This window comes from Pongo pygmaeus, chromosome 18 (genome assembly GCF_028885625.2).
Source record: "Pongo pygmaeus isolate AG05252 chromosome 18, NHGRI_mPonPyg2-v2.0_pri, whole genome shotgun sequence".
In the NCBI taxonomy this organism is placed as follows: domain Eukaryota; kingdom Metazoa; phylum Chordata; class Mammalia; order Primates; family Hominidae; genus Pongo; species Pongo pygmaeus.
This window is the reverse complement of record NC_072391.2, coordinates 3,586,214-3,613,542: the sequence shown is the minus strand read 5'-3', so window position 1 is coordinate 3,613,542 and position 27,329 is coordinate 3,586,214. Positions and strand designations below refer to the sequence as shown.

Genomic DNA, 27,329 nt, shown 5'->3' with positions numbered 1-27,329 from the left:
GACCAAGGGCAGTTTGGAGGTTAAAAGCAAGATGGAGTTGGTTAGATCCTATCTCTTTTAGTGTCATAATCTCACTGTTAATGGTTTTTGCAAAGGCAGTTAGCCAGGGTGGTCTAGATCTATTTCTAATGTTTGGATCCTTGGTGTAGATTTGTGGAGGGAGTAAAGGAAAGGGATAGAAAGTAAATCACAAGAACCAGAGTGAAGGAATGTTTGATAGGTTTATATTGTCTTTTTCCATCCTCTTCAGACATCCTTCAAAGTTGAGCCCTTTTTTTCAGCTGTGAGTCTCTGCACATGTCTGACACTCTCATGTTCCACGGATTACAGAAAGACATTCCTTGCAGGAGAACATGGCTTCCCAGTGATGTGGGAAAGATGGACTCTGATCTCCAGGGAAGAAGTGGCAACCAGAGTAAGCCAGTTCGTTGAAGCAAATGATGGCTGCAGTGAAGAGTACCGAGGCACACCCATCCTCAAACAAGGATCCCACGCAGGGCCAGAAATCAGCCCTCCAGGGTAACAGCCCTGACTCCGAGGCCTCCCGTCAGCGCTTCAGGCAGTTTTGCTACCAGGAGGTAACTGGCCCCCATGAAGCTTTTAGCAAACTCTGGGAACTCTGTTGTCAGTGGCTGAGGCCGAAGACCCACTCGAAAGAGGAAATCCTGGAGCTGCTGGTTTTGGAGCAGTTTCTGACTATCTTGCCAGAGGAGATCCAGACCTGGGTGAGGGAGCAGCATCCAGAAAATGGCGAGGAAGCTGTGGCTCTGGTTGAGGATGTACAGAGAGCTCCTGGACAACAGGTGAGAAAAGGAAGTCGGAACTTTGTGGTTTTGGTTATGAAATTGTTGGGGAATCCAGTTACTGGAGAGGTGCTTGATTGAGAAACACACAGTAGCCCTCTGCTGCCCACAGAAGGTCTTGGCTATCTTGGATTGGTCCTATGCCCTTATAATACGGGAAGAATTTCTCATCTGTGGATACAGCTGCTAGACATTCATATATTTAGTAATGTTTGAAGTCCCTAATTAAAGTGGTAAAAACACTCAGAAAAATTCTTGAAAACAAGGCCAGGGAAAGGACAACTCTCCTTCACTCAGGATGGAGGAAAACTAGAGATGCTAGTGAATGAAAATCTAGTTTCATGCTAGGAGCTTCTTTGAGGGCAGAGTGACATGTGTTGTACACTCAGCAAAATTATATTAGAGCCAGGCCTTGCCCTGGTTCTTGCTGCTGGGATTAAGTGTTCAGTTTGGGACACTGATGGATTCATAAAATATCCTCTTACGGTCAGGACTAGGTCTGAGATCTGATCAGTGTAACCAGCTTATATTTTCTTGGAGCAGGGAGGTGGGAAAGGCACAGGAAGAGGAAAAATAACACGCCACCTTCGGTTGTGGAAGAGTTGGTAGGAGGAAGGCAACTGAAATTGGGTAAGTCTGGGAGAGGCCTAGAGTAATGGAGGGCACAGGTCAGAGGAACGTTGGTCAGCCTGAGTGGGTCTGTGATCAGAGCAGGAAGCAGTTCGCTGGGTGCCAGAGTCGGCATGGCTGGAATGGGAAGGACCTAGGCAGCAGATCTACTTGTGTTTCCCAGTGAGGAAGTAGGGATGTGCACGGGCTGTGGGAAGAGGAACGGGTGAAGGAGGATGTAGATGAAATTTGGTAGGATTGAAGAGTTAGTACTTTTGACTTAATTTAGAGAGGGGAAGAGCAGCTTGATGGTGATGCATCAGGGAAGAAGTTGAGGAAATTAGTCTAAAATCTGTGGGACTGGGACTTTTATTCATAAGTAAGATTGAATGGAGAGGTGCAGTAGCACTTGTATGAAGGTAGAGCTTGGAGAACTGAACTATTATAAATAGAGTGGGAATCCCAGTATGCCAAGAGTCATCCTAGCCCAGTTCTCCTTCCATCACTCTGTTTGATGGTCTCTCCTCTTCTTATCCTTAACCATGTCGGAATCACACTTATGTTTATTTTATTTATTAATTTTTTGACAGGGTCTTGGTCTGTCTGTCACTTAGGCTGGAGTGCAGTGGCATGAATGCGGCTCACTGCAGTCTCAACCTCCTGGGTTCAAGTGATCCTCTTGCCTCAGCCCCCCAAGTAGCTGGGACTACAGGTGTACGCCACCATGCCCAAGTAATTTTTGTTTTTTATTACAGATGAGGATTTGCCATGTTGCTCAGGCTGGTCTTGACTTTCTGAGCTCAGGCAGTCCACATACCTCAGCCTCCCAAAGTGTTGGGAATACAGGTGTGAACCATTGTGCCCGGCCCACACTCTTAATATAAAAGAAAACAGTGCAGGAGTGTATAGGTTAAACACCTATTTGAAACCTAATTTATTAGTCCGTTCTCACACTGCTATAAGGACATACCCGAGACTGGATAATTTATAAAGAGAAGAGGTTTAACTGACTCACAGTTCTGCATGGCTGTGGAGGCCTCAGGAAACTTACAATCATGGCAGAAGGGGAAGCAAACATGTCCTTCTTCACATGGCAGCAGGAAAGAGAATAATGAGAGCTGAGTGAAGGGGGAAGCCGTGAGAACTTACTATCACTAGAGTAGCATGGAGGAAACTGACCCCATGATTCAATTACGTCCCACCGGGTCCCTCCCAGGACACGTGGGGATTATGGGAACTACAATTGAAGATGAGATTTGGGTGGGGACACAGCCAAACCATATCACCTATCATGAAAGTGAAGGAGAGAGCAAGAAGTGGAGGTGGGTAGTAGTAATAGAGGTTGATATAATTTCTCAGGACCCCACTTGTTTCTCAGTACCTCTCTTCATTCCCTTTAAGGGTGTTTGTTATAAGCATGGGACTTAAAGAATGAAGATGGCTCTGAAAGACAAAAGCTGATTTTCAGTGACTGTGATATTGGGGATTTTACAGTGAACGGGACAGGCACGGCCCCTGGCCTGCTGGAGCCCACGGTCCATGGGGGAAACAGACAATCATAAATCAAAAGTAAACCATAAAGATCGTTTCAGATGAGTGCTTGGAAGGAAATGAGCAGAGTGATGTGATAACTGGAGTGTTGGGAGATAGGTTGTGAGGCAGGGCCTCTCTGAGGTGATACTGAAGGAGGAGAAGGAACCAGTTGTCCCAAGAGCTGGGAGGAGAGTACTCCAGACAGAGGGCACAGCACATACCAAGAGCCTAAGGTGGGAAAAGACTGGGCAGGTTTGAGAGGAAGAAGTGAGGGCTTGTGGCTGAAGCTCAGAGACTGGGGAAGAGCGCTGTGAGAGAAAGGGAGGAGGCGGGGCAGAATGATGCTGGGCCTTTTAGGCTGCGAAGAGGAGTTTGGATTTTATTCTGTGTGCAGTGGGAAGCCACTGAAGAGTGTTGTTACTACGGAGGGACAGGACTGTAGATTTTAAAAGGATCACACTGGATTCCATGTAGAGAGAATGGATTGGAGGGTCCAGCAGTAGAGGATGCAGACAGCAGAGAGTGTCCTGGACCCTGATGGAGCCATGAGGCGAAGGGAGAGGACCAATGCGAGGTCTCTTTTGAAGACAGACTGATACTGGATTTGGGGGGCAGAGGAAATGGCCTAGTGCTGAAGTCATGGGGGTTTGCTACAGTGAAAGCTGACATTCTCTCTTCTAACAAATATATTTCAGTTTTTAACAGTTCTGGTGTGTCAGGCTCTATGCTAGGTGCTGTCATATAAATAATCTTAACCATTTCAAAGAGTTTTTTTGTTTTTGAGACAGAGTCTTGCTGTGTTGTCCATGCTGGAGTGCAGTGGCGTGATCTTGGATCACTGTAACCTCCGCCTCCTGGGTTCAAGTGATTCTCCTGCCTCAGCCTCCCAAGTAGCTGGGGTTACAGATTCACACCACTATGCCCAGCTAATGTTTGTATTTTTAGTAGAGACGGGGTTTCACCATGTTGCCAGGCTGGTCTTGAACTCCTGACCTCACGTGATCTGCCTGCCTCGGCCTCCCAAAGTGCTGGGATTACAGGCGTAAGCTACTGCACCCTCAAAGACCTAATTCTATTAATTTTTATTTTATTACAGCAGCAATACAGTGGCTCCTAGATTTTTCTCTTCTGCTTCCTTATGTTACACATTATTTTTTAATGCCACTCTTAGGAGTTGTAAAGTCCAGCTTAGGCAGGAATTTGTAGTGATGGATAATGGGGTCTGTTCTCAGGTTCTAGATTCTGAGAAGGACTTGAAAGTACTCATGGAGGAGATGGCCCCTTTGGGAGCAACCAGAGAATCACTGAGATCCCAATGGAAACAGGAGGTTCAGCCAGAGGAACCGACTTTTAAGGGATCACAGAGCTCACACCAAAGACCAGGGGAACAGTCAGAAGGTAAGCAGAGCCTCTGTCCTCACCTGAGGCAGGTAAGGAACAATCATGTACTGGAAACAAAGGTCTGAACTGAGCCCACCCAAGGGTTCCAGACTAAATGCCTTTGAAATACATCCAAAAACCGGCAGGGTGTGGTGGCTCACGCCTGTAATCCCAGCACCTTGGAAGACCAGGCAGGCGGATCACCTGAGGTCAGGAGTTCGAGACCAGCCTTGCTAACATCGTGAAACCCTGTTTCTACTAAAAATACAAAAAATAAGCTGGGCATGGTAATGCCAGCTACTCGGGAGGCTGAGGCAGGAGAATTGCTTGAACCCAGGAGGTGGAGGTTGCAGTGAGCCAAGATCACGCCACTGTATTCCAGCCTGGGCTGTCTCAAAAAAAAAAAAAAAAAAAAATATATATATATATATATATATATACACGTATATATATCTCCATATCCAAAAGCAAGATTACAAATTTCAGTTGAGGGTAATAGCACTTAAAGTAGGAACAGAGATTCTTTATGTGTTAGCATAATTCTTTTTTATTACAATTCTGTTACTAAAGAATCAGGCGTCATTAAAGGTGAACATGGTTGCCTTCACCTTCTGCACAGCAGTTTTTCATATACTTGAAGACATTAAATCCCCTTCCCCATCCAACTTAATCTTTTCCAGAATACATTTTTATTATTTTTGCCTTTCTTCCAGAGCTCTATTTTTTGTTTTTACTTAATTTTTTTAGAAAACTTTTTTTGTTTCTTTGTTTTTTGAGATGGAGTCTTGCTCTGTTGCCCAGGCTGGAGTGCAGTGGTGCGATCTTGGCTCACTGCAAGCTCTGCCTCCCACGTTCATGTCATTCTCCTGCCTCAGCCTCCCGAGTAGCTGGGACTAAAGCACCCGCCACCACGCCCGGCTAATTTTTTGTATTTTTAGTAGAGACAGCGTTTCACCGTGTTAGCCAGGATGGTCTCGATCTCCTGACCTCGTGATCCGCCTGCCTCGGCCTCCCAAAGTGCTGGGATTACAGGCATGAGCCACCACGCCCGGCCTTAGAAAACTTTTTTAACTAAAAAAATTATCTTGGCTGGGTGCGATGGCTCATGCCTGTAACCTCAGCACTTTGGAAGGCTGAAGCAGGAGGATAGCTTGAGCCTAGGAGTTCGAGACCAACCTGGGCAACATAACAAGATCCTGTCTCTACCAAAAAAAAAAAAAATTGTTTTAATTGAGGTGAAGGTCACATAACATAAAATTAACCATTTCAAAGTGAACAATTCAGTTATGCTTAGAACATTCACAGTGTTATGCAGCGATCATCTCTGTCTAGTTTCAAAACATTTTTATCATCCTGAAAAGGAAACCCTGTACCCATTAAACAGTTGCTCCCCATTCTGTCTCCATGGATTTACCTGTTCTGGACATTTCATATAAGTTGAATCACATGTATTATGTGACCTTTTGTGTCTGCCTTCTTTCACTTTTCATGTTTTGAGCATGTATCAGTACTTTGTTCCTTTTGATGGCTGAATAATATTCCATTGCATGGATATTCCAAGGGTCTATATTTTTATAAGTCTTTTTCCATGAAGTAATTTGGCTAGATACTTGCTGACTTTTCTGTTTAATTGAAAGCTGCCATTACAGGTTGCTAGGTAAGTTTTTTTAAGAGACAGGGTCTTGCTCTGTTGCCCAGGCTGGAGTGCAGTGGTGCCATCATAGTTCACTGCTGCCTCAAACTGCTGGGTTCAAGCAGTCCTCCTGCCTCAGCCTCCCAAAGTGCTGGGAATACAAGCAGGTACTACCACACCCAGCCTGAAAAACACTGTGTCTTGATGATGTTTAAGTTGGCAAACCTGTGTTGATAAACTGGAAAATTGTCTAAGAGATTTTAGTTAGTTTTTTTTTTTTTTGAGATGGAGTTTCACTCTTGTCGCCCAGGCTGGAGTGTAGCGGCATGATCTCGGCTCACTGCAACCTCTGCCTCCTGGGTTCAAGTGATTCTCTTGCCTCAGCCTCCCGAGTAGCTGGGATTATAGGCGCCTGCCACCACACCTGGCTAATTTTTTGTATTTTTAGTAGAGACAGGGTTTCGCCATGTTGGGCAGGCTGGTCTCGAACTCCTGACCTTAGGTGATCTGCCTGCTTCGGCCTCCCTAAGTGCTGGGATTACAGGCGTGAGCCACCGCGCCCAGCTGATTTTAGTTTTTTTTTTAAGCAAAGTAAATATTCTTGTCAACATCTTTGTAAACTTTGCCACTTAGCATTTATTTCGTTTTAATCCTTGGGAACACCTGTGTTCTCTGTGTGTGATTTCCAAGGCTTTGGGACAGCAGGGGGCTGTGAGTAAAGAGAAGCAGGACTTGCTGCCTTCCAGGCTAGGCTCCCTCTGCTTCCCAGGCCCATGGGCCACTCACAGATCTGGAGTGTTGTCACCTCCCCAAGGGTCACATACCTCTGAGTTGCCACTGAAGTTCCATTAATAATTCATAGACATGATTGATTTTATTTGTACAATTTTTTAAATTTTCCTATATTTTTAAGCGATGTCACAGTCATATTTGTACAATTCTTGAAGTTGGAGACTTGAGAAAAAATGTATTATCTTGGTCTGAAAAATATAAAGGGTTTCTGTTACTGTGGTATTTTAAAGAGTGCTGTGGTTATCTTTGGGTGGCAGGGCTATGGAGAGATTTTTGTTTTCCCACTATGATTCTCTTTTTTTCCCTGACATGTAGATTTTTCTTTAAAATGAAAAAAAAAAAAAAAAAATTAAAGCTCTTATGCCAAGAGGAATCTCATGAAAGGAACTTCTCAGCTCACAGAGGCCGTGAGCTGTGGCAGTGGTTCTCAAACTTGAGTTTGCCTCAGACTCATCCGGAGGTGGGAGAGTGATAAAACAGAGTCCTAGGCCCCACCTACAGAATTTCTGATTCAGAAGATCTGAGGTGGGGCCCCAGAATTTGTATTTCTGATGGGTTGCCAAGGGCTGCTGATGCAGCCGGCCCAGGAGCCCACTTTGAGAGCTTCTGCTCTGTGCTGTTGTATGGAAGCCACCCTCTAATAGCAGCTGTTTTTTCCCCCAGCCTGGCTTGCTCCTCAGGCTCCCAGGAACCTGCCTCAAAACACAGGTCTCCACGACCAGGAGACAGGTGCTGTGGTCTGGACAGCTGGGTCCCAGGTGAGCTGTGGTTGATGCCTTCTGTCTCCTGAGTACCCACTCTCACCCCAAAACCCTCTTCATTTCCAGAGACATGAGAAAGATTCTGTGTGGTCTATGGGGCTTCTCGGGTTATTTTGATTCTGTCCACTCTGACATCATCACATGGCTCAGAACCTGTCCCACTGGGAGCTGACCTCCCCTGCCTTTGCCTTGCCCCTGATCTGACAACTGTGATCCTGTCTCTGCCCCCACCTCAGGCTAGAGTGGTGCTATTTTATCGGTAGCAGCAGCTCCAGTGTTGTTACAGGGACCAGCCACGTGTGACAACAGAGCTGTATCCCTCTGTCAGCAAGAATGGATGTGCCCAGGCCCTGCACAAAGGGCCCTCTACAGGGGTGCCACACAGAGGAAGGACAGACACGTCTCGCGGGGTAAGGATCCATCTTCCCTCCAGGTCCAGGTGGATGTGTTCAGTTGTTCAGAGAGGCTGAAAGGACTTGAGAGGGAGGGAGACAGAGGGAGTGGGGAGACTGTTGGGTGGAGGACAAGGAGGAAGTAAATGGGGAACCAGAGCAGGCACAAGAGACACAGGCAGAGATCAAAAGAAAGGGGCAGCATGTGTGACCGGCAGTCAAGAATATGGGAGGTGAAGGGTGAGGGGGTGGAGAAGCAAAATGTGATAGCGAGACAGCGTCAGAACAAGCAGTCCAGAGCCGGAGCCAGACAGGTGGCCACCAGGAGCACAGATGTGCTCATGCTGAACATGTGCTCATGCACACAGGTAGCAGTAGTCGCTCCCGAGCTTCTCCAGTGGCAGAAGAGATTAACAAATAAAACCACCCAACCAGGACAGTCTACTATGCCCAGGCCTTCCCGGAGGAACCAGGCCCTTTCCCAGCGTCTCAGGACACTTGGGGAAGGTTCTGCCAAGCAGACCGCTCTCTTGCCTTTCTCAAATCAGTTCTGTCCCATCTGGGCCAAATGCCTCCTCCTCAGAGCAGCCTCCCTGACCATCCAGATTCAGAGACAGACACTGTGCAGCTCACTGCGCCTAGCTGTCTCCTCTGCTGCTTCACATGCAGGGTTCTCCCGGCTAAGCCCAGGGTGACAGGGACTACACAAGGCTGTGAACACAGGCCCTGTGACACTGCCCCTGCCTCACTCTACAATATTGCCCTCCCCAGTGGTGTGTGGTTTTTCCCTGCTCTGCCCCTGCCATCCCTCCCCTCCTTTGCCAGGAACTCCCAGTTTCCTGGCTTCAGCATGTGCCATTTCTTGCTGCTTCTTCAGGCTTCTGCACCTTATCTTTGTCCAGTTGCAGGAGAGTATAGTGTCTTTTTGAGCTCTGTATTGAGATTTGTATTACTAAGTATATATGGATAATACAATAAAGTGAGATATAAATATTTTTGTACTTGTGATTTTTAACTTATTAGGTGAAATTCACATGACATAAAATTAACCACTGTAAAGTGAACAATTCTTTGGCCTCTAGCACTTTCAGAGTGTTGTATAATTACCACCACATCCAGTTCCAGAACCTTTCCATCACTCCAAAGTAAGATCCCACAACCATCCAGCAGTTTCTCCCTGTCCTCCCCCTGCAAGCCCCTGGCAGACACCAGTCTTCATTCTGTCTCTATGGACTGAGCTCTTCTGAATATTTCATGTAATGGTACCTGTAATTTAACTGCTACATTAGGCTTATTGAATGAGGGTTTGTATTCCCCACACACTTTTGGTTTCTTGTCAACCATTCAGGATCCTTTAAAATTAGAGGTAAGAGTTGAGACAGAATGTGAGAGGACAAGTCATTCTTTCCACAAATATGAATTTAGTGCCTACAGTATCTCAGAGCTAGTTCTAGGTCATCAGGGATACAACAGTGAAAAAACAGATAAAGATTCCTGCCCTGTGGGAAGACACAGACCACAGCATAATCAGTAAGCGGCAGAAGATGTTAGAGGGCGATAAGCGCGATGGGAGAGAAGCAGCAGCAGAGCAGAGTGATGGGAGTGCCAGGGCAGAGGTTGGTTTGCAGTTTTCAGTTTGGGTCCTCAGGGTCGCCCTCAATGAGAAAATGACATTTGAAAAGACTTGCCGAAGGAGGAGGGATGAGCCATGCAGCCATATCCTACATGGAGGAAGAGTGTAAGACAGACGCAATGACTTGGGCTGGAGCGAGGTGGGCATGCCAGTTCACTGGCACAGAGTACACCCATGAGTAATGAGAAAATGAGCTCAGAAAGCCAGATCAAATGAGTGCTGCTAGCTGAGACTGAGAGGGAGCAATTAGAAACTTTTATAACAATTTGACACTGCTGCACTATTTGGTTGCATTTTTATTGTATTTTACAAAAGAAATAAGCACAAGACTCCTGTCCTTCATAGATAATTTGAGACGTACTAATATAGGATTGTGAGGCCCTACATGAAGGACTTTTTTCTTCTGAGTGAAATGGGGGAGCCTTGTGCGGTTCTGGGCAGAGGAGTAATAGTTTTAAAAGGACCACTCTGAGTATTTCACTTTATTTCGCACTTAACTCTACGTAAACATTTATTTGTGTCTCTTTTTGCTAGAGAGACTTCTATAGGACTGTGACCTCCTTGAAGGCAGGGTTCATGTAATATTTATATTTCTCAGAAAGTGGCATTGTAGGCAGTCTTAGTTAAATTGAATAACAAAGGAGGGGACTCTCTCTGGCTGTTGGGTTGAAAGTAGACCGTAGAAGGTCCAGAGTGGAAGCAAGAAGACCAGATAGGCTATGGCAGTGATCCGGGCATGAGGTGATGGTGGCTCAGTGTGGAGAAGAGGGGGTGACAAGAAGAGGCTGGTGCCCTTCAGAGCATCATGACCAGATGTTGGAATGCACTTGCTGGGACAGCTCTAGTCAAATCGGTCCTCATGAACTGGCCCAGATGGGCAGCAGGTGTGTGTGGTGAGGGTTCTTTAGTAGCCAGTCATCCTGAACTGCTCTTGTCAGATGTTTACTACTTATTCTTACCTTGGTGTGTTAACTGCTGTCATTTAGTTTCCTGTATCTACAAGGATGACAGGAGATATAAACAGATAGAGATGGGCCAGATGAGGAAGTATTCCTGTATCAGGGAGGGAACAGGCAGATATATCCTTACAACCAGCTCCTCTGTCTCCTGAATCTTTGCTTTCCTTGAGTATCACCTGTTCACTGTGTCCTCTTATGTGGCCACCCTCAGGAAGTCCCACAACTGTCAAGGCAGGCAAGCCACTACCCTTATTGCCAGCCACCTCTCCAGGAGAAATGAGTAGGATTGGGGATAATTAAAGAGAAATTAAAAAGGCAGCTTTAGTAAATAACCCTACAAGTCCTTCTCAGTGGAGGGAATGTCTTTTGTATTATTCTAAAAGTTTTCATGTTTTAGACAAAAAGCCACAGTGAGATTTCTTCCTAGAAATAACAATAGCCAGTTGTGGCACAGTTTGAGAAACCAGGATGTAACTTTTTTTTTTTTTTATACTTTAAGTGTTAGGGTACATGTGCACAACATGCAGGTTAGTTACATATGTATACATATGCCATGTTGGTGTGCTGCACCCAGTAACTCATCATTTAACATTAGGTATATCTCCAAATGCTATCCCTCCCCTCTCTCCCCACCCCACAACAGGCCCCGGTGTGTGATGTTCCCCTTCCTGTGTCCATGTGTTCTCACTGTTCAATTACAATCTATGAGTGAGAACATGCGGTGTTTGGTTTTTTGTCCTTGCAATAGTCTGCTGAGAATGATGGTTTCCAGCTTCATCCATGTGCCTACAAAGGACATGAACTCATCATTTTTTATGGTTGCATAGTATTCCATGGTGTATATGTGCCATATTTTCTTTTGATTTGCATTTTGGTTTTGATTTGCATTTCTCTGATGGCCAGTGATGATGAGCATTTTTCATGTGTCTTTTGGCTGCATAAATGTCTTCTTTTGAGAAGTGTCTGTTCATATCCTTTGCCCACTTTTTGATGGGGTTGTTTTTTTCTTGTAAATTTGTTGGAGTTCATTGTAGATTCTGGATATTAGCCCTTTGTCAGATGAGTAGATTGCAAAAATTTTCTCCCATTCTGTAGGTTGCCTGTTCACTCTGATGATAGTTTCTTTTGCTGTGCAGAAGCTCTTTAGTTTAATTAGATCCCATTTGTCAATTTTGGCTTTTGTTGCCATTGCTTTTGGTGTTTTAGACATGAAGTCCTTGCCCATGCCTATGTCCTGAATGGTATTCCCTAGGTTTTCTTCTAGGGTTTTTATGGTTTTAGGTCTAATGTTTAAGTCTTTAATCCTTCTTGAATTAATGTTTGTGTAAAGTGTAAGGAAGGGATCCAGTTTCAGCTTTCTACATATGGCTAGCCAGTTTTCCCAGCACCATTTATTAAATAGGGAATCCTTTCCCCATTTCTTGTTTTTGTCAGGTTTGTCAAAGATCAGATGGTTGTAGATATGCAGCATTATTTCTGAGGGCTCTGTTCTGTTCCATTGGTCCATATCTCTGTTTTTGTACCAGTACCATGCTGTTTTGGTTACTGTAGCCTTGTAGTATAGTTTGAAGTCAGGTAGCGTGATGCCTCCAGCTTTGTTCTTTTGGCTTAGGATTGACTTGGCAATGCGGGCTCTTTTTTGGTTCCATATAAACTTTAAAGTAGTTTTTTCCAATTCTTGAAGAAAGTCATTGGTAGCTTGATGGGGATGGCATTGAATCTATAAATTACCTTGGGCAGTATGGCCATTTTCACGATATTGATTCTTCCTACCCATGAGCATGGAATTCTCTCTCTGTCATCAGGCTGGAGTGCAGTGGCACAATCTCAGCTCACTGCAACCTCTGCCTCCTGGGTTCAAGTGATTCTTCTTCCTCAGCCTCCTGAGTAGCTGAGACTACCGGCGCACGGCACCACACCCAGCTATTTTTTTTTGTATTTTTAGTAGAGATGGGGTTTCACCATGTTGGCCAGGATGGTCTCGATCTCTTGACCTCGTGATCTGCCCGCCTTGACCTCCCAAAGTGCTGGGATTACAGGTGTCAGCCACCGTGCCCAGCCTAGGATGTAACTTTTTAAGCTGCCAAAACCACGCACTGCAGTATGTACAGTCCTCCATGATCTAACTGACAGATCTGATTGACCTATTCTTTGTCCCCCAGCAACAGGTGTGCCCTGGGGCTATGAAGAGACCAAGACGCTCCTGGCTATTCTTAGCAGTTCTCAATTTTATGGAAAACTCCAGACCTGTCAGCAGAACAGCCAGATCTACAGGGCCATGGCGGAAGGACTCTGGCAGCAGGGTTTTCTGCGGACCCCAGAACAGTGTCGCACCAAGTTCAAAAGCCTACAGTTGAGTTACTGCAAAGTGAGGAGAGGCCGTGTGCCTGAGCCTTGTATCTTTTATGAGGAAATGAATGCTCTTTCAAGCTGCTGGGACTCTGCACCTCCTATGGCAAGCGATGCTGTTCCTGGCCAAGAAGGAAGTGATATTGAGGCTGGAGAGCTGAATCACCAGAATGGGGAACCCACGGAGGTAGAAGATGGCACTGTGGATGGTGCAGAGAGGGATGAAAAGGACTTCAGGAATCCTGTCCAGAAAGTCAGGAAACTTGACCTGCCAGTGCTGTTCCCAAACAGACTTGGTAAGACTCCCTTGGCTCTGATGGTCAAAGGATGTCAAAGTCCACTTTAGAGACCATTAGCCTAGCAGTTGAGTAGGAGCTGTCACAGATCCTGGCATCATCATCATCTTGATGTGTGACCCTATCCAAGTTTTAGTTTTCATGGAGTTAAAGATTATGCCCCTCACATTTTACAGCCCTGATTTTGCATTTGCCCACCTCTTTCAACTAAGTTCATGTTATCTTTTCCCATGGAGTTTCACTATGCATTGTCAGACTGCTGGTTAGGCCTCCAGACCAGGACCATCCTCTCCCTCTTCCTCTAGCATGGCCTTGCCTTTCACAGCCTGAGCCTATGCTGGCTGGGTACTTAGCACCTTGCTTTCTTCCTGTTTGAGCTGGCCAAGTCCAGGGTTGCCTTTTGTTATTCTGCTGCTAGAAGTTAGAACATTCAAGAATTGAGGGTACACCTATAAACAGACTGGCAGATGACATAGAGCTTAATGTCTTGCCTCAGTTTGTCATTGTGTCATAACATCCGAAAAAAGATAGGAGAAAAGTTGGAGTTTAGGGCATAATTTTCCTGTAATAATTTGGAGCTCAAAAATATTACAATTAGAAAATAAAAAGCTATTAATTAGCAGGAGACTTAATCACATGAAGAATTTCAATTAGATATTTCTTCTATGTAGTATAGTTATAACTTTGCATTCCATTGTTTTCCTTCTCTATAGTCCATTGTATTTCTGTGGGTTTTTTTTTTTTTCAGGTTTTGAGATCAAGAATGAGATTAAAAAAGAAAATCTAAAATGGGATGATTCAGAGGAAGTAGAAATAAACAAGGCTTTACAGAGAAAGTCCAGAGGAGTTTATTGGCACTCTGAGCTACAAAAAGGCTTGGAGAGTGAGCCAACATCAAGAAGGCAATGTAGAAATTCTCCAGGGGAGAGTGAGGAGAAAACCCCATCCCAGGAGAAGATGAGTCACCAGAGTTTTTGTGCTAGGGACAAAGCCTATACACATATCCTCTGTGGGAAAAACTGCTCTCAGAGTGTGCACTCTCCCCACAAGCCAGCGCTCGAACTGGAAAAAGTATCTCAATGTCCCGAATGTGGGAAAACCTTTAGCCGAAGTTCTTATCTTGTTCGGCATCAGAGAATCCACACAGGCGAGAAGCCTCACAAGTGCAGTGAGTGCGGGAAAGGCTTTAGTGAGCGCTCCAATCTCACTGCCCACCTACGAACTCACACAGGGGAGAGGCCCTATCAGTGTGGGCAATGTGGGAAAAGCTTCAACCAGAGCTCCAGCCTCATTGTCCACCAGAGGACCCATACGGGGGAGAAGCCTTACCAGTGCATTGTCTGTGGAAAGAGATTCAACAACAGTTCCCAGTTCAGTGCTCACCGGCGCATCCACACTGGGGAGAGCCCATACAAGTGTGTAGAGTGTGGGAAAAGCTTCAACAATAGCTCCCACTTCAGTGCCCACCGAAAAACCCACACTGGTGAAAAGCCTTACAGCTGTTCTCACTGTGAGAGAGGCTTCACTAAGAACTCTGCCCTCACCCGTCATCAGACGGTACACATGAAAGCAGTACTCTCATCACAGGAAGGAAGAGATGTGTTATGAGTGTGTAGGAAAACTGTCAGATTAAGTTCCTCAGGTCAGCATGTATGAGCTTTCTTCTGCTGTGGAGAGATCTAGCCAGTCCCTGACTTTGCAACAGACCTACTGACTACTGGATCTTAAGACCCATGTCTAGGACCAGGAGTCAGCATAAGGACGCTGACCTCTCCTGGCTGTGCCTGTGACTCCAGAGTCCTATCTTACTGTGACTTAAAGTTTGATGGAGAGAAAGCTGTAGGATCCATAAATTCTACCAGGAAACCAGGGTCTTCCTGTTCCTAGCACTGAGAATGGGCACCCAGTGGTCCGAGAACACTTTCTGGGCTAACATAGTCCTCACACAGGGCTGAGAAAGAAAGTGTCTCCTTTCCTGGGAAGCACATGTAAAAGTTAAGGGCCTGAATCTCTTCTAAACCAATAATTGACCTCTAGGCACCCACCATAATACTGCTACCTTCAGGGCAGAAGACACTACTCTTTGTAACCCAGCCACCACCAAAAAACGAACAGAAAGAAGGAAGGAGGGTTAAGCCATTGGATAATACTGAATCTTAACCTTAGTGACTTAACCTTAGAGCAAGCATAACATCCAGGTTAATTTTTTGTAACATTTCTCCTTTTATTATTTCTCCTTTTATTATTGCCCTCATCATAGTTCCCGATTGTCTCTTAAAGTAAGTGATTTATAGACATTACTATTTCTGATAATAATTTACAAACTACTATAAACAAATTTATAAATATTACTAATTTCTGATGAAAATAAAGTTGTTTCTCCCTCCACTTCTTGGCCTTTGGTTGTTAATTTTCTCCATCAGAAACTATACTCATGCAGAAGCCTGCAGGGTCCTGAAAATGATGTATATAAGTATAGAGTCTGCTTCAGGGCAGTAGGACATGCAAAGAAGGAATAGGGGTAGGAAATGGGGAAGAGGAAATTCATTGGGTTGGGAAGGGTTTGTGCCATCATGAGAGGGAAGATCACAGAAACAAGGGAAAAACAAGGTTTATCAAGAGATTCTGACTCCTGAAGAGTTTAGTAGATGAGAATGGTAGGTGAAAGGAAGGATGGATATGAGAAACACTAGGAACCAAACTTAAAATTCATCTATGATGAGTCACAGATAGTTACACTTTTATGAAATTGCCACGGATAAAAAGTGGTAGAAGATAGGTACGTTTGTCTACGGTTGTTGGCTGGTGCACACAAGGTAGTAGGACGTTTTCTAAGGTATGGTGAAAAACAAGCATCATGGTCTCTTGAGCTTTTTGAAAAGTTAAGCATTTGCCCCAAGAATACTTGCCAGCAGCACTTGCAGCTGCAGTGTTTACCCTGAGATAACTTTGCCACAAAATAGCTTGCTTTTATTATTTTTTGAGACAGGGTCTCTCTCTGTCGCCCAGACTGGAGTGCAGTGGTGCGATCTCAGGTCACTGCAACCTCTGCATTCCAAGTTAAAGCAATTCTCGTGGGCGAAGGACATGAACAGACACTTCTCAAAAGAAGACATTTATGCAGCCAAAAAACACATGAAAAAATGCTCACCATCACTGGCCATCAGAGAAATGCAAATCAAAACCACAATGAGATACCATCTCACACCAGTTAGAATGGCAATCATTAAAAAGTCAGGAAACAACAGGTGCTGGAGAGGATGTGGAGAAACAGGAACACTTTTACACTGTTGGTGGGACTGTAAACTAGTTCAACCATTGTGGAAGTCAGTGTGGCGATTCCTCAGGGATCTAGAACTAGAAATTCCATTCGATCCAGCCATCCCATTACTGGGTATATACCCAAAGGACTATAAATCATGCTGCTATAAAGACACATGCACATGTATGTTTATTGCGGCATTATTCACAATAGCAAAGACTTGGAACCAACCCAAATGTCCAACAATGATAGACTGGATAAAGAAAATGTGGCACATATACACCATGGAATACTATGCAGCCATAAAAAATGATGAGTTCATGTCCTTTGTAGGGACATGGATGAAATTGGAAATCATCATTCTCAGTAAACTATCGCAAGAACAAAAAACCAAACACCGCATATTCTCACTCATAGGTGGGAATTGAACAATGAGAACACATGGACACAAGAAGGGGAACATCACACTTCGGGGACTGTTGCGGGGTGGGGGGAGGGGGGAGGGGGGAGGGATAGCATTGGGAGATATACCTAATGCTAGATGACGAGTTGGTGGGTGCAGCACACCAGCATGGCACATGTATACATATGTAACTTACCTGCACATTGCGCACATGTACCATAAAACCTAAAGTATAATAATAATAATAATAAAAATAAAAAATAAAATTAAAAAAAAAAAAAAAAGCAATTCTCGTGTCTCAGCCTCCCAAGTAGCTGTGACTACAGGCCTGCACCACCATGCCCAACTAACAGGGTTTCACCATGTTGACCAGGCTGGTCTTGACCTGGCCTCAAGTGATCCTCCTGCCTCAGCCTCCCAAAGTGTTGGGATTACAGGTGTGAGCCACTGCTCCTGGCCATCTCACTTTTATTATTTTCACATTACTCTAGTATATCAACTTTGGAAACAAAACACATCATTCTATTTACAGCATTTAGTAGTGGTATTTCCTTTTACAAAATACAGTAATTCTCAATCGCTGAAAATGTCAAATCCTAGAAAACACAGCATTCTTACATATGATGTTAACATCATTCTCTAACAGTTGTAAGCCAAAGATCTATTCGATGAATCTGATTTTTCTGAAAGACAATTCTGATGATTCAGGCAATTCTAGTGTTATTTCTGTTTAGAAATAACTCCAAGAACAGTTTTTATATTTTATTTTCACATTGAAAATCAGTCACATTTCTTCACCCTCAGCATGTTTATATGAAATTAAATGAGTGCTGGCAGTGAGCTTCACTTTTTTTCTAAGTGAGAAAAGTTAAATATGAGCAAAGGAGAATGTGCTTTCTACCTCAAAGCCAGAAGAAAATGAGAATTTAAGGGGACGAAGGAGAAGCAAAGGCAGAAGAGGAGAATATACTTTTGTTTCTTTATTGAGCTCTGCCTGGGCCACTGCTTCCTTCTGCATTCGCTGTCCTCGACCATGCCCCTAAGGAGAAGCTCTGCAGGACAGCTCCGAAAGTCACATATTTCACAGCCTCTGCTCAACTCAGAAAAAAACATCTTCAAAGGGCCTTGACAAAGAGGTGGGCTGGAATGTGACCTATTTGGGACACCATGACTTCATTGGTGATTCATGGTGGAGAAGGGGAGACGGGAGTGGACTAGTTACTGATGGCCTTTGGATTATCAGCTCAGAGAAGGTGGTTGGATAAATGAGGAGAGGCAGTGCAAGTCAACGGAAGAGATAAGGAAATTGAGACACTTCTGTGGCCTCACTAGTAGGCTCCTCCCATTCCTGGGCCTACCGTGGCCAGGTAAATGGGGGTACAACTGTTGAACTCCTTGCATGTTTAGGTTGCCTCTGCCCTCCAGGCTGCTTTGTCCTCTAGTCTGCTGGGCAGAAAAATGAAAACAAGTAGGTTTAGAGTCTCCAATCCATGCCTGTCAGCCACTCTAGATGACCTGAAGTAGACAGGTAAGGGTTGGGAGAATCCATTCATTTATTCTGGAAACGTGATTGCCTATAATATATGAGGTACTGGAGCCAAATATAAAGCAGTGAACAGGGCCAGGGGTGGTGGCTCACACCTGTCATCCCAGCACTTTGGGAGGCTGAGGCGGGTGGATCGCTTGAGCTCAGGAGTTTGAGACCAGCCTGTGCAACATGGCAAAGCCCCATCTCTACAAAAAAATATAAAAAATTAGCCTGGAGTGGTGGTACGTGCTTGCAGCTATTCGAAAGGCTGAGGTGGGAGGATGGCTTGAGCCCAGGAGGCAGAGGTTACAGTAAGCCAAGATCACGCCACTGCACTCCAGCATGCAAGATTCCCCATGTTAAGGGGGGAAAAAAAAGCAGTGAACAAAGCTTCTTCCAGAAGCCGCCTCATTGGACTCTTCAGAGGTATCAACACCAGTCAGGCAACACTGCCCAGCTCCCAAACCCCAGCACCCTCGCCAAATCCAAGTCCCAGCTCTGTGGGGCCTCTCTTCCAAGCAAGCTTCCAAGGTCTGGTAAACCCAACCCTTTCTCTATCCAGACCCCATGTGTGGTAGCTGTTTCCTACAGTTACTATCTCTGTCACTGTAGTTTTCCCTTTACACTTTTTTTTCAATCCTACCACACCCACTTTACAAATTCTTTACATTAAGTCCCCTCCTTGAAACATCAAGAATGGTTTCTGTTTTCCTGACTGGACTTCATTATCACATGTGATGCTAAGAGTTTGGATTTTATGATAAGTATAATGGGAAGCCACCGAATAATTAGGCAGGGAATGACACAATTCTCTTATTCTGGCTGCTGTGTGGAGAATAGGTCAGAAGAGCTAAAAGTGGTAGCAGGGGGCCGGGTGCGGTGGCTCACACCTGTAATCCCAGCACTTGGGGAGGCTGAGGCGGGCGGATCATGAGGTCAGGAGATCGAGACCACCCTGGCTAACACGGTGAAAACCATCTCTACTAAAAATACAAAAAATTAGCTGGACGTGGTGGCAGGCACCTGAAGTCCCAGCTACTTGGGAGGCTGAGGCAGAAGAATGGTGTGAACCCGGGAGGTGGAGCTTGCGGTGAGCCGAGATCGGGCCACTATACTCCAGCCTGGGCAACAGAGTGAGACTCCATCTCAAAAAAAAAAAAAAAAAAAAAAGTGCTAGCAAAGAGACCAGGTAAGACTTTCTTAGCTCTGAGGTCTAGAAACTCAGTTGTCTCATCTAGTGATGGCAGTGGATACAGAAAAAGTTGATGGGTTTTGTACATTTTGGGCACATAGTCAGCAAAATGTAGTGGTGATAGATTAGTTATAGAGGTGAAGGAGAGAGTTCTCATCTATGTCTATTCTAGGGCTTTCCTATCATTATCTGGGTCAATGGGTGAAACTCAGATAAGTGGAGGTCAGAGAGGGAAAAGTAATTCACAGAAAGAAGGGAGAGATACAACCCCAGATGGAAAGCAGGGCCTCTCAGTGGTATCTTTGAGAGGGAGAGTAGATTATCATCCCTCTTCTAGAAATGGAAATACATTTTAGAGGGAGGAAGGATGGGCATACAACAGTCTTGTGGCTCAATCCATAGTAAAGACAGAATTATAATCCAGGTTTCCCAGGGTGCAGAGGGCTCTCTTCTTACTAAGTCTTTTATGTAACTCTTCTAGGAGAGAATGTTTACTACCACTTAGCTTTTGGGCTGGGTCTTCAGGGCTAGGAGTCCAGCCAGGTTGGCTCCTCAATGTCCTCTGGTCCATTTCTTCATGGAGGGGACAGGGCTTTGGCACATGGCTGCTGCTCTACTTGTGACGTTCATCTGGAGACACTTCAACTTGCTGTGACACAGCTCTGGATGTGCAAATAACCCAGCTCCTCAGGCTGCACAGCTATTGTTTTGGGCACCTTGCATTATCAGTAACAGATTAGGTATTTTCACTAAACTGCTGTTTATCAAGGATGGTGAGGAAGGTCTTTGTTTCTTCAGCACCCTAGTGCATACCTTACACTGGAAGGGTACACTCAGAATGACAGCTCAGGGCTGTTTCTTTCAGTCAACTGACCACAGGCCCTCACCATTTGACTTTCCATTGCTTAACAAGCCCAATACCACACTAACCACTTGAGAATGTATTTGAAGTAGGCTGTACAAAAGGCAACACCCCAAGTCTAGAGATTTCCTCTTATGTCTAATATTACCCTCCAGGATTGGTGCAGCCCTGCAGAGGCCCATTAAAAAACCAGGTCATTCCCTGGTAAGTTACACAGTGGGCTCTCTACACTGTTTCCATACCTCCTTCCCTCACTGAAACATTTTAACTAGTTGATATAATTTTTTTTTCAATTGACACTATTCCTTTTTTCCAAAGATTCCTAACCAGTCCCTGTAGACTGGATCAATCGTCTTGCTACAACCCAGAGAAGTTGGGCAGAGCCTACAGGCCGTCACTGGTCCACAGTTCCACCATGGCTCCTCAGCTGACAGTGGCTGTTAGACGGTCAGAGCCAAACAAGAGCTGGGTGCCTCATTCTCCTTTCCTCTTGCTACCTCTCTGCTGCTTCTCTTGTGAGTTCAATCTGGGAACAGCTCATAACTTCTGGGATCCTGGCACAAAAATGTACCCGTTTCATAGCTCACTTCATCACAGGCAGAATCCTTGGCTCCTCACAGTCCTGGAAACAGACTCAACCGTAACTTGGTTTCTGGGTAGAGACCAAGAGAAGGACTGAATGTTCTTCACTTACAGAGAATATGGGACTCTAGCAAGCGGCCCCACCATTCCCCATGGTAGTCAGCCTGAAAGCTGTGAACTTGGTGTTGACCTGTGTGGCATCTGGAGGAAGCTGTACTCCTGCAGCAGCTCAGCCACTACCCTTACAGTTGGCCGTTCCAGGGGCAAGTCTGGAGTTTTTCATAGATTTAAGATTTATGGAGATTTGTAAGTAAAGTCTTGGTTTCCTGGTAGCCCCAATTCATACCTGCTCTCCTAGGTTAGGTGACTTGCACAGTAACTAAGTGAAAGAGCTGGACATTTTCCCCTCATCTGTAATTTCTCTTTTTAAATGAGGATTCCTAGATGCCACCACCAGAGATTCTGATTTGTCAGTGTGGGGCAGTTTTCCAAGTGCTTCTGTGTGCTTATGCCTGTTTGAGAGAGATGAACCCCTTTCTTAGAGATAGAAGACACTGGGGCCTAAGGTCAGTATCAGACAACGAATGAACCTCCAGCTCTGCAGATTCCACCAAAAAGTGTTAGGATGGTGCTGTAGTGAGGGCTTTGGAGTGAGACAAACCAGGTTTAACTTCTAATTTTGTTATAACCTATTGGTATGTGTCCTTGGATACTTATGCAAAGTAGGTAAGTAAGTACACAAGTACTTAACCTTTCTGAGCCCAGCCTCTTCATCTTACAGTCAGTGATGACAATGTCTACCTCTCAGAAGGGTTTAAAGGGTTAAGTGCTTTCATGTGTGGAAGCCATTTACACGTAACCTACCACACTGTAAAAGCTTCACATATGCCAGCTATTACTGGATATGTCTTGAGTTTTACTAGGCAGGATAAACAAGCGCCAAACAACCTAAAACTGGCATTACTGATGGCTACATCTACAACTCTCCCAACACTATATTCTTCAGTTGGTCAGTGAGTTCATTTGTTCATTAAATACAGTATGATAAAACTGATATTTATTTTGCCCAGGTATGTTTATAATGTGCCAGGCAAAGAGAGATATGGAAGACCTGGTCACTGCTCCAAGGGAGAGGAGCTAGATTTTGAACATAGGTCAAATCAATTCCAAAGCCTTTCATTACTTCCATTTCACTTTCACTCAGTTTTTACAGTCTAAACGTAGAAAAGGCAAAAAGAGACCCATTTAAAAAGAAAGAAAGAGCTAGGCTTGATGGCTCAAGCCTGTAATCCCACCACTTTGGGAGGCCAAGGCGGGCAGATCACCTGGGGTCAGGAGTTCGAGACCAGCCTGGTCAACATGGTGAAATCCCATCTCTACTAAAAATACAAAAATTAGCTGGGCCTGTTGATGTGCGCCTGTAATTCCAGCTACTCAGGAGGCTGAGGCAGGAGAATCGCTTGAATCTGGGAGGCGGAGGTTGCAATGAGCTGAGATCACGCCACTGCACTCCAGCCTGGGAACAGAGTAAGAGTCTGTCAGAAAGAAAAGAAAGGAAGGGAGGGAGGGAGGGAGGGAGGAAGGGAGGAAGGAAAGGAGGGAGGGTAAGGAAGGAAGGAAAGAAGGAAGGAGGAAAGGGAGGGAGGGAGGGAGGGGAAGGAAGGAAGGAAAGAAAAGAAAGGGAGACAGGGAAGGAAGGAAGGAAAAAAGAAAAGAAAAGGGGAGAGAGAAGGAAGGAAGGAAGGAATCAGAGATCTCACTTGTTACCCAGCCCCGCTTACCTACCATCAAGGTAGTGTCTGTTGGAATCCCCAGTTGGTTTTTTTTTTTTCTTTTACAAGACTTTAGACCCAGGCACAGGAGATGGTGACATAAATTGACATGTCACAAGTAGAATTCATACCCCTAAGCACCAGCAGAGAGCTCTGTGGGGCTGGCCAAGCACACAGTGGGGCTTCACCCATTCATTCACACCTTCCCTTTGCCCTCTCACCTTGGCTCTTAGCCTTTGTTGAATACCTGGGCTCTGGACCATTTCAGCTCTACTGTCATTCTTTCTCAATGGCTAAGCCACCTGACATCTCCACATGGGATCTTCTAGTCCTCTGGTATTAACAGTATCTTTTGATTCAGGCTCACTCTGTCCAGACTAAACTAATCCCTATAAACCTGTTCAGAAAACTTGCTTATCAGTCCAAATTAAAATCAGGTTCTCTTCCTTGGGTGCCAGTAGGTCACCATGAATGTCCCAAGTGTCTGAGGAGTAATGAAGAAACCACAGTTGATTGTTGCCTGGCAAGGGCTGACCAAGATAGACAAGAAGTCCCTCTGCAGAGCCCTGTTTTAACTCCAGCCTCATGCCAAACTGCTCAACTACCTTTGCTGCTAGAAGTGGTTGAAGGACTCAGTGGAAAGTAATTCCATGAAATTAGGACATCCTACCCCCAAATAAGCCTTTAACAGAAGTCCTCTCCCACAAGTGTGCAGCTGCTGTCACTACATAAGTGACATAACTACATAAGAACTGAGGACTGCTGTCTGCCTCTCTCTGGTCATCCTGCCTATCTTGAGGATCTGTAAGTAGTGAAAACTCTGAAACTTTCACAGTGTGGCTGTGGTGGTCTCACCCACCGCTGATGGTGAGACCACCCCCAAGGAACCCAGGCAGCCAGATCCCCTGCTGGTTACTTCTTTTGGGGCCTCTGGTGGCTGCTGGGCACAGTAGCTAAGTTAATGGAGAAACTCAAAGAGCTCTGTGCAAAACACCAAGACATGACCCTTCTAGGGGCTATCATGGAATATGGGCCTTTCTGAAGGGAGGACTGGAGGACATGACAAAGCTTACATAAGGAACTGAGATGTCTCAGTCTGGCAGCTGCACCACCATTTCACCTGCTTCTTTCTCCCAAGTCTGGTCATGACAGAACTGTACGGTCATGTCTATGATGTCACAGGCACTGATGAGCTCTCATCCCTGGATTCTTCCCCTTCCAGCCTGAGATTCTTTTGTGTCTCACCATTTCTTGGAGTCACTGGGTTCCTCTATAAGGCCTTATGGTCTGAATGATCCTGAGTATGAGCTCTGGCTCTTCTCTTGGGAAAGTCCCTGAGGAAGGGGGCTTCATTGGCTCTAATAGGAGCTTGGCAACTCCCCCCCATAATCCCAGAGGAAAAAAACCCTATCACTGACACCCTACCTCACCCCTTCAGAAATCCCTGTATGGGCTCAGAGAGCAGAGGTATGGTAACAGAGATTCCTGAAAGCCAGAGCTAAACACTTGAACGTGGAGCGGGGCAGGTGCAGCTGAGCAGAACAGAATTAGAAGAGCAGTCAGACATTCATGTGGCCAAGAAGCACGTGAAAAAATACTCGTCACTAATCATAAGAGAAATGCAAATCAAAATCCCAATGAGATACCATCTCACAGCATTCATAATTGCTATTACTAAAATGTCAAAAAATAACAGATGCTGGTAAGGATGCAGAGAAAAGGGAATGCTTATACACTGCTGGTGGGAATGTAAATTAGTTCAGCCACTGTGGAAATCAGTTTGGAGATTTCTCAAAGAACTTAGAGCTACCATTCAACCCAGCAATCCCATTACTGGGCATACAGCCAAAGGAATAATCGTTCTACCAAAAAGACACATGCACACATATGTTCATTGCAGCGCTATTCACAATAGCAAAGACATGGAATCAATCTAGATGCCCATCAATGGTGAAGTAGATAAACAAAATGTCATACATATACACCATGGGATACTACATTGCCATAAAAAAGAATTAAATCATGTCTTTTGCACCAACATGGATGGGGCTGGAGGCCATTATTTTAAGCGAATTAACACTGGAAGAGAAACCCAAATACCACGTGTTCTCACTTGTAACCGGGAGCTTACAAGTACACATGGATACAAAGAGGGGAACAACAGACACGGGGGCCTACTAGAGGGTAGAGAGTGGGAGGACGGTGAGGACTGGAAAACTACCTATTGGGTACTATGCTCATTACCTGGGTGACAAAATAATCTGTAAACCAAACCCCCTCGACATGGAATTTACCCATGTAACAAACCTGCACATTTACCCCTGAACCTAAAATAAAAGCTGGAAAGAGGGGGAAAAAAAAAAAGAGCAGTCAAGGTCTCAGCACCACAGCTGCCAGGGACACAGAGCACATCAGGGTCCTGTTGGCTTAGGGCAGTGCAGGAAGATCTGTGGCTGCTTCCACACCAGATCCACAGCTCTGTCACACCATGCAGCATAGTACCCAGCCCCAAGCTGGTCCCACTTTGGCCCCCTCCCTCTCTCTTTTTTTTTTTTTTTTTGAGATGGAGTCTAACTCTGTCACCCAGGCTGGAGTATAGCGGTGCAATCTCGGCTCACTGCAAACTCCGCCTCCCGGGTTCAAGCGATTCTCCTGCCTCAGCCTCCTGAGTAGCTGGGATTACAGGCACGCGCCACCCACACCCAGCTAATTTTTGTATTTTCAGTAGAGACAGGGTTTCACCATGTTGCGCAGGCTTGTCTCAAACTCCTGACCTCGTGATCCACCTGCCTGGGCCTCCCAAAGTGCTGGGATTACAGGCGTGAGCCACCACGCCTGGCCTCTGGCCATCTCTCGAGCAGAAAGCCAGCTGTATTGATCTGTTTGGGTGAGAGGTGTGACTCAGACACTGAGGACTTAACTAAAGTGCCCACACCTTGCTGGGCATTGCAATCCCTCCATCACAGAGCAGGCCTTTCAAGAACCAGGAGATTCTCATTCAGAGTAGGACCAGGTGAACATAACCTGCAGAGGAGAAAGGATGCATTTTACAGGAGACAAATCTCCCATCCTTAATTTTGTCCCTCTTTGGGACAGCTGTTTAGACCCTAGGAAATAACCTTCCTCCAGAGAGTAAAAAATATTACCACCATACTTGGCCCCAAAGCAGCCACCAATTAAGAAAGCATTCAAGGCCAGGTGTGGTGGCTCACGCCTGTAATCCCAGCACTTTGGGAGACCGAGGTGGGCAGATCACCTGAGGTCGGCAGATTGAGACCAGCCTGACCAACATGGAGAAACTCCACCTCTACTAAAAATACAAAATTAGCCAGGCATGGTGGTGCATGCCTGTGATCCCAGCTACTCGGGAGACTGAGGCAGGAGAATCGCTTGAACCCGGGAGTCGGAGGTTGCAGTGAGCCAAGATTGCGCCACTGTACTCCAGCCTGGACAAGAAAAGCGAAACTCTGTCTCAAAAAAAAGAAAAAAGAAAAGAAGAAAGCTTTCAAGCTCAACATCCAATTATTTTAAATCCTAATCACTCTATTGAACTCCTAACATTACATTAGACTAATCTATTACTTAATAGAAGCAATAATGTTAATATTAGTAACATGAAGACATTCTCCATTGCATAAGCTTACATCAAACCAGAATCCACTGACAGTTAACAGCCTAATATTAATAAAGAATAAATATCCTATTATTTATACCATTAATCCAACACAGGTATGCTCTAAAGAAAGATTACAAAAAGTATAAGGAACTCAGGAAATCTTACCCCACCTGTTTACCAAAAACATCACCTCTGGCATTACCAGTATTAGAGGTACCGCCTGCCCAGTGACATATGTTCAACAGCTGCGGTATCCTGACATTGTAAAGGTAGCATAATCACTTGCTCCCTAAATAGGGACTTGTATGAATGGCCACACAAGGGTTCAGCTGTCTCTTACTTTCAATCAGTGAAACTGACCTATCCATGAAGAGGCAGTATAAACAAATAAGATGAGAAGACCCTATAGAGCTTTAATTCATTAATGCAAATAGAAACTCAAAAAAAGCCTACAGGCCCTAGCCTACTATCTCTGCATTAAAAATTTTGGTTGGGGTGCCCGGCGTGGTTGCTCACGCCTGTAATCCCAACACTTTGGGAGGCTGAGGCAGGCAGATCACGAGGTCAGGAGATCGAGACCATCCCGGCCAACATGGTGAAACCCCGTCTCTACTAAAAATACAAAAATTAGCTGGGTGTGGTGATATGCGCCTGTAATCCCAGCTACTCAGGAGGCTGAGGCAGGAGAATGGCTTTAACCCGGGAGGTGGAGATAGCAGTGAGCCAAGATCGCACCACTGCACTCCAGCCTGGCAACAGAGCCAGACTCTTGTCTTAAAAAATAAATAAATAAAAAATAAAAAAATAAAAATTTTCTTTTATTTCAGAGCATAATTCAACCTCCAAACAACCTAAACTAAAACCACACTAGTCTAAGCAAGTTAACACACACTGACCCAATAATTTGATCAACGGAATAAGTTATCCTAGAGATAACAGCACAATCCTATTCTAGGGTCCACATCAACAATA

General features: G+C 45.1%; 1 protein-coding gene and 1 long non-coding RNA gene across 5 annotated transcripts; one reads left to right on the top strand and one right to left on the bottom strand.

Annotated features, from left to right (window-relative positions):
• Positions 1-212: 212 nt before the first annotated feature.
• LOC134738592 (uncharacterized) lies at positions 213-25,451 on the bottom strand. Of its 3 annotated transcripts, XR_010124453.1 has the most exons (4): positions 23,815-25,451; positions 22,963-23,225; positions 6,783-6,938; positions 213-792 (listed from the first exon to the last, which is right to left on the bottom strand). It is a non-coding gene; the product is annotated as an uncharacterized LOC134738592 (long non-coding RNA). The 3 variants fall into 3 exon arrangements; XR_010124451.1 differs by having other exon boundaries at positions 22,755-25,451; XR_010124452.1 differs by lacking the exon at positions 22,963-23,225.
• On the top strand, positions 438-15,528 carry ZSCAN32 (zinc finger and SCAN domain containing 32). Of its 2 annotated transcripts, XM_054455704.2 has the most exons (6): positions 438-803; positions 4,178-4,343; positions 7,414-7,508; positions 7,798-7,921; positions 12,658-13,140; positions 13,889-15,528. In XM_054455704.2, exons 1-6 carry the CDS (start codon positions 438-440, stop codon positions 14,746-14,748), a joined length of 2,094 nt encoding a protein of 697 aa, XP_054311679.1. In that variant the 3' UTR covers positions 14,749-15,528. The 2 variants fall into 2 exon arrangements, with proteins under 2 accessions (XP_054311679.1, XP_054311681.1); XM_054455706.2 differs by lacking the exon at positions 438-803 and having other exon boundaries at positions 4,328-4,343; positions 7,748-7,921.
• Positions 25,452-27,329: the final 1,878 nt, after the last annotated feature.

What these genes read in the sequence shown, in the direction of transcription:
- ZSCAN32 (XM_054455704.2), top strand. Translation starts at nt 438, where the DNA reads ATGATGGCTGCAGTGAAGAGTACCGAGGCACACCCATCCTCAAACAAG. An exon ending in TCTGGACAGCTGGGTCCCAG is followed by an intron (nt 7,509 to 7,797) that starts GTGAGCTGTGGT and finishes GTGTTGTTACAG; the next exon opens with GGACCAGCCACGTGTGACAA. An exon ending in GGACAGACACGTCTCGCGGG is followed by an intron (nt 7,922 to 12,657) that starts GTAAGGATCCAT and finishes TTTGTCCCCCAG; the next exon opens with CAACAGGTGTGCCCTGGGGC.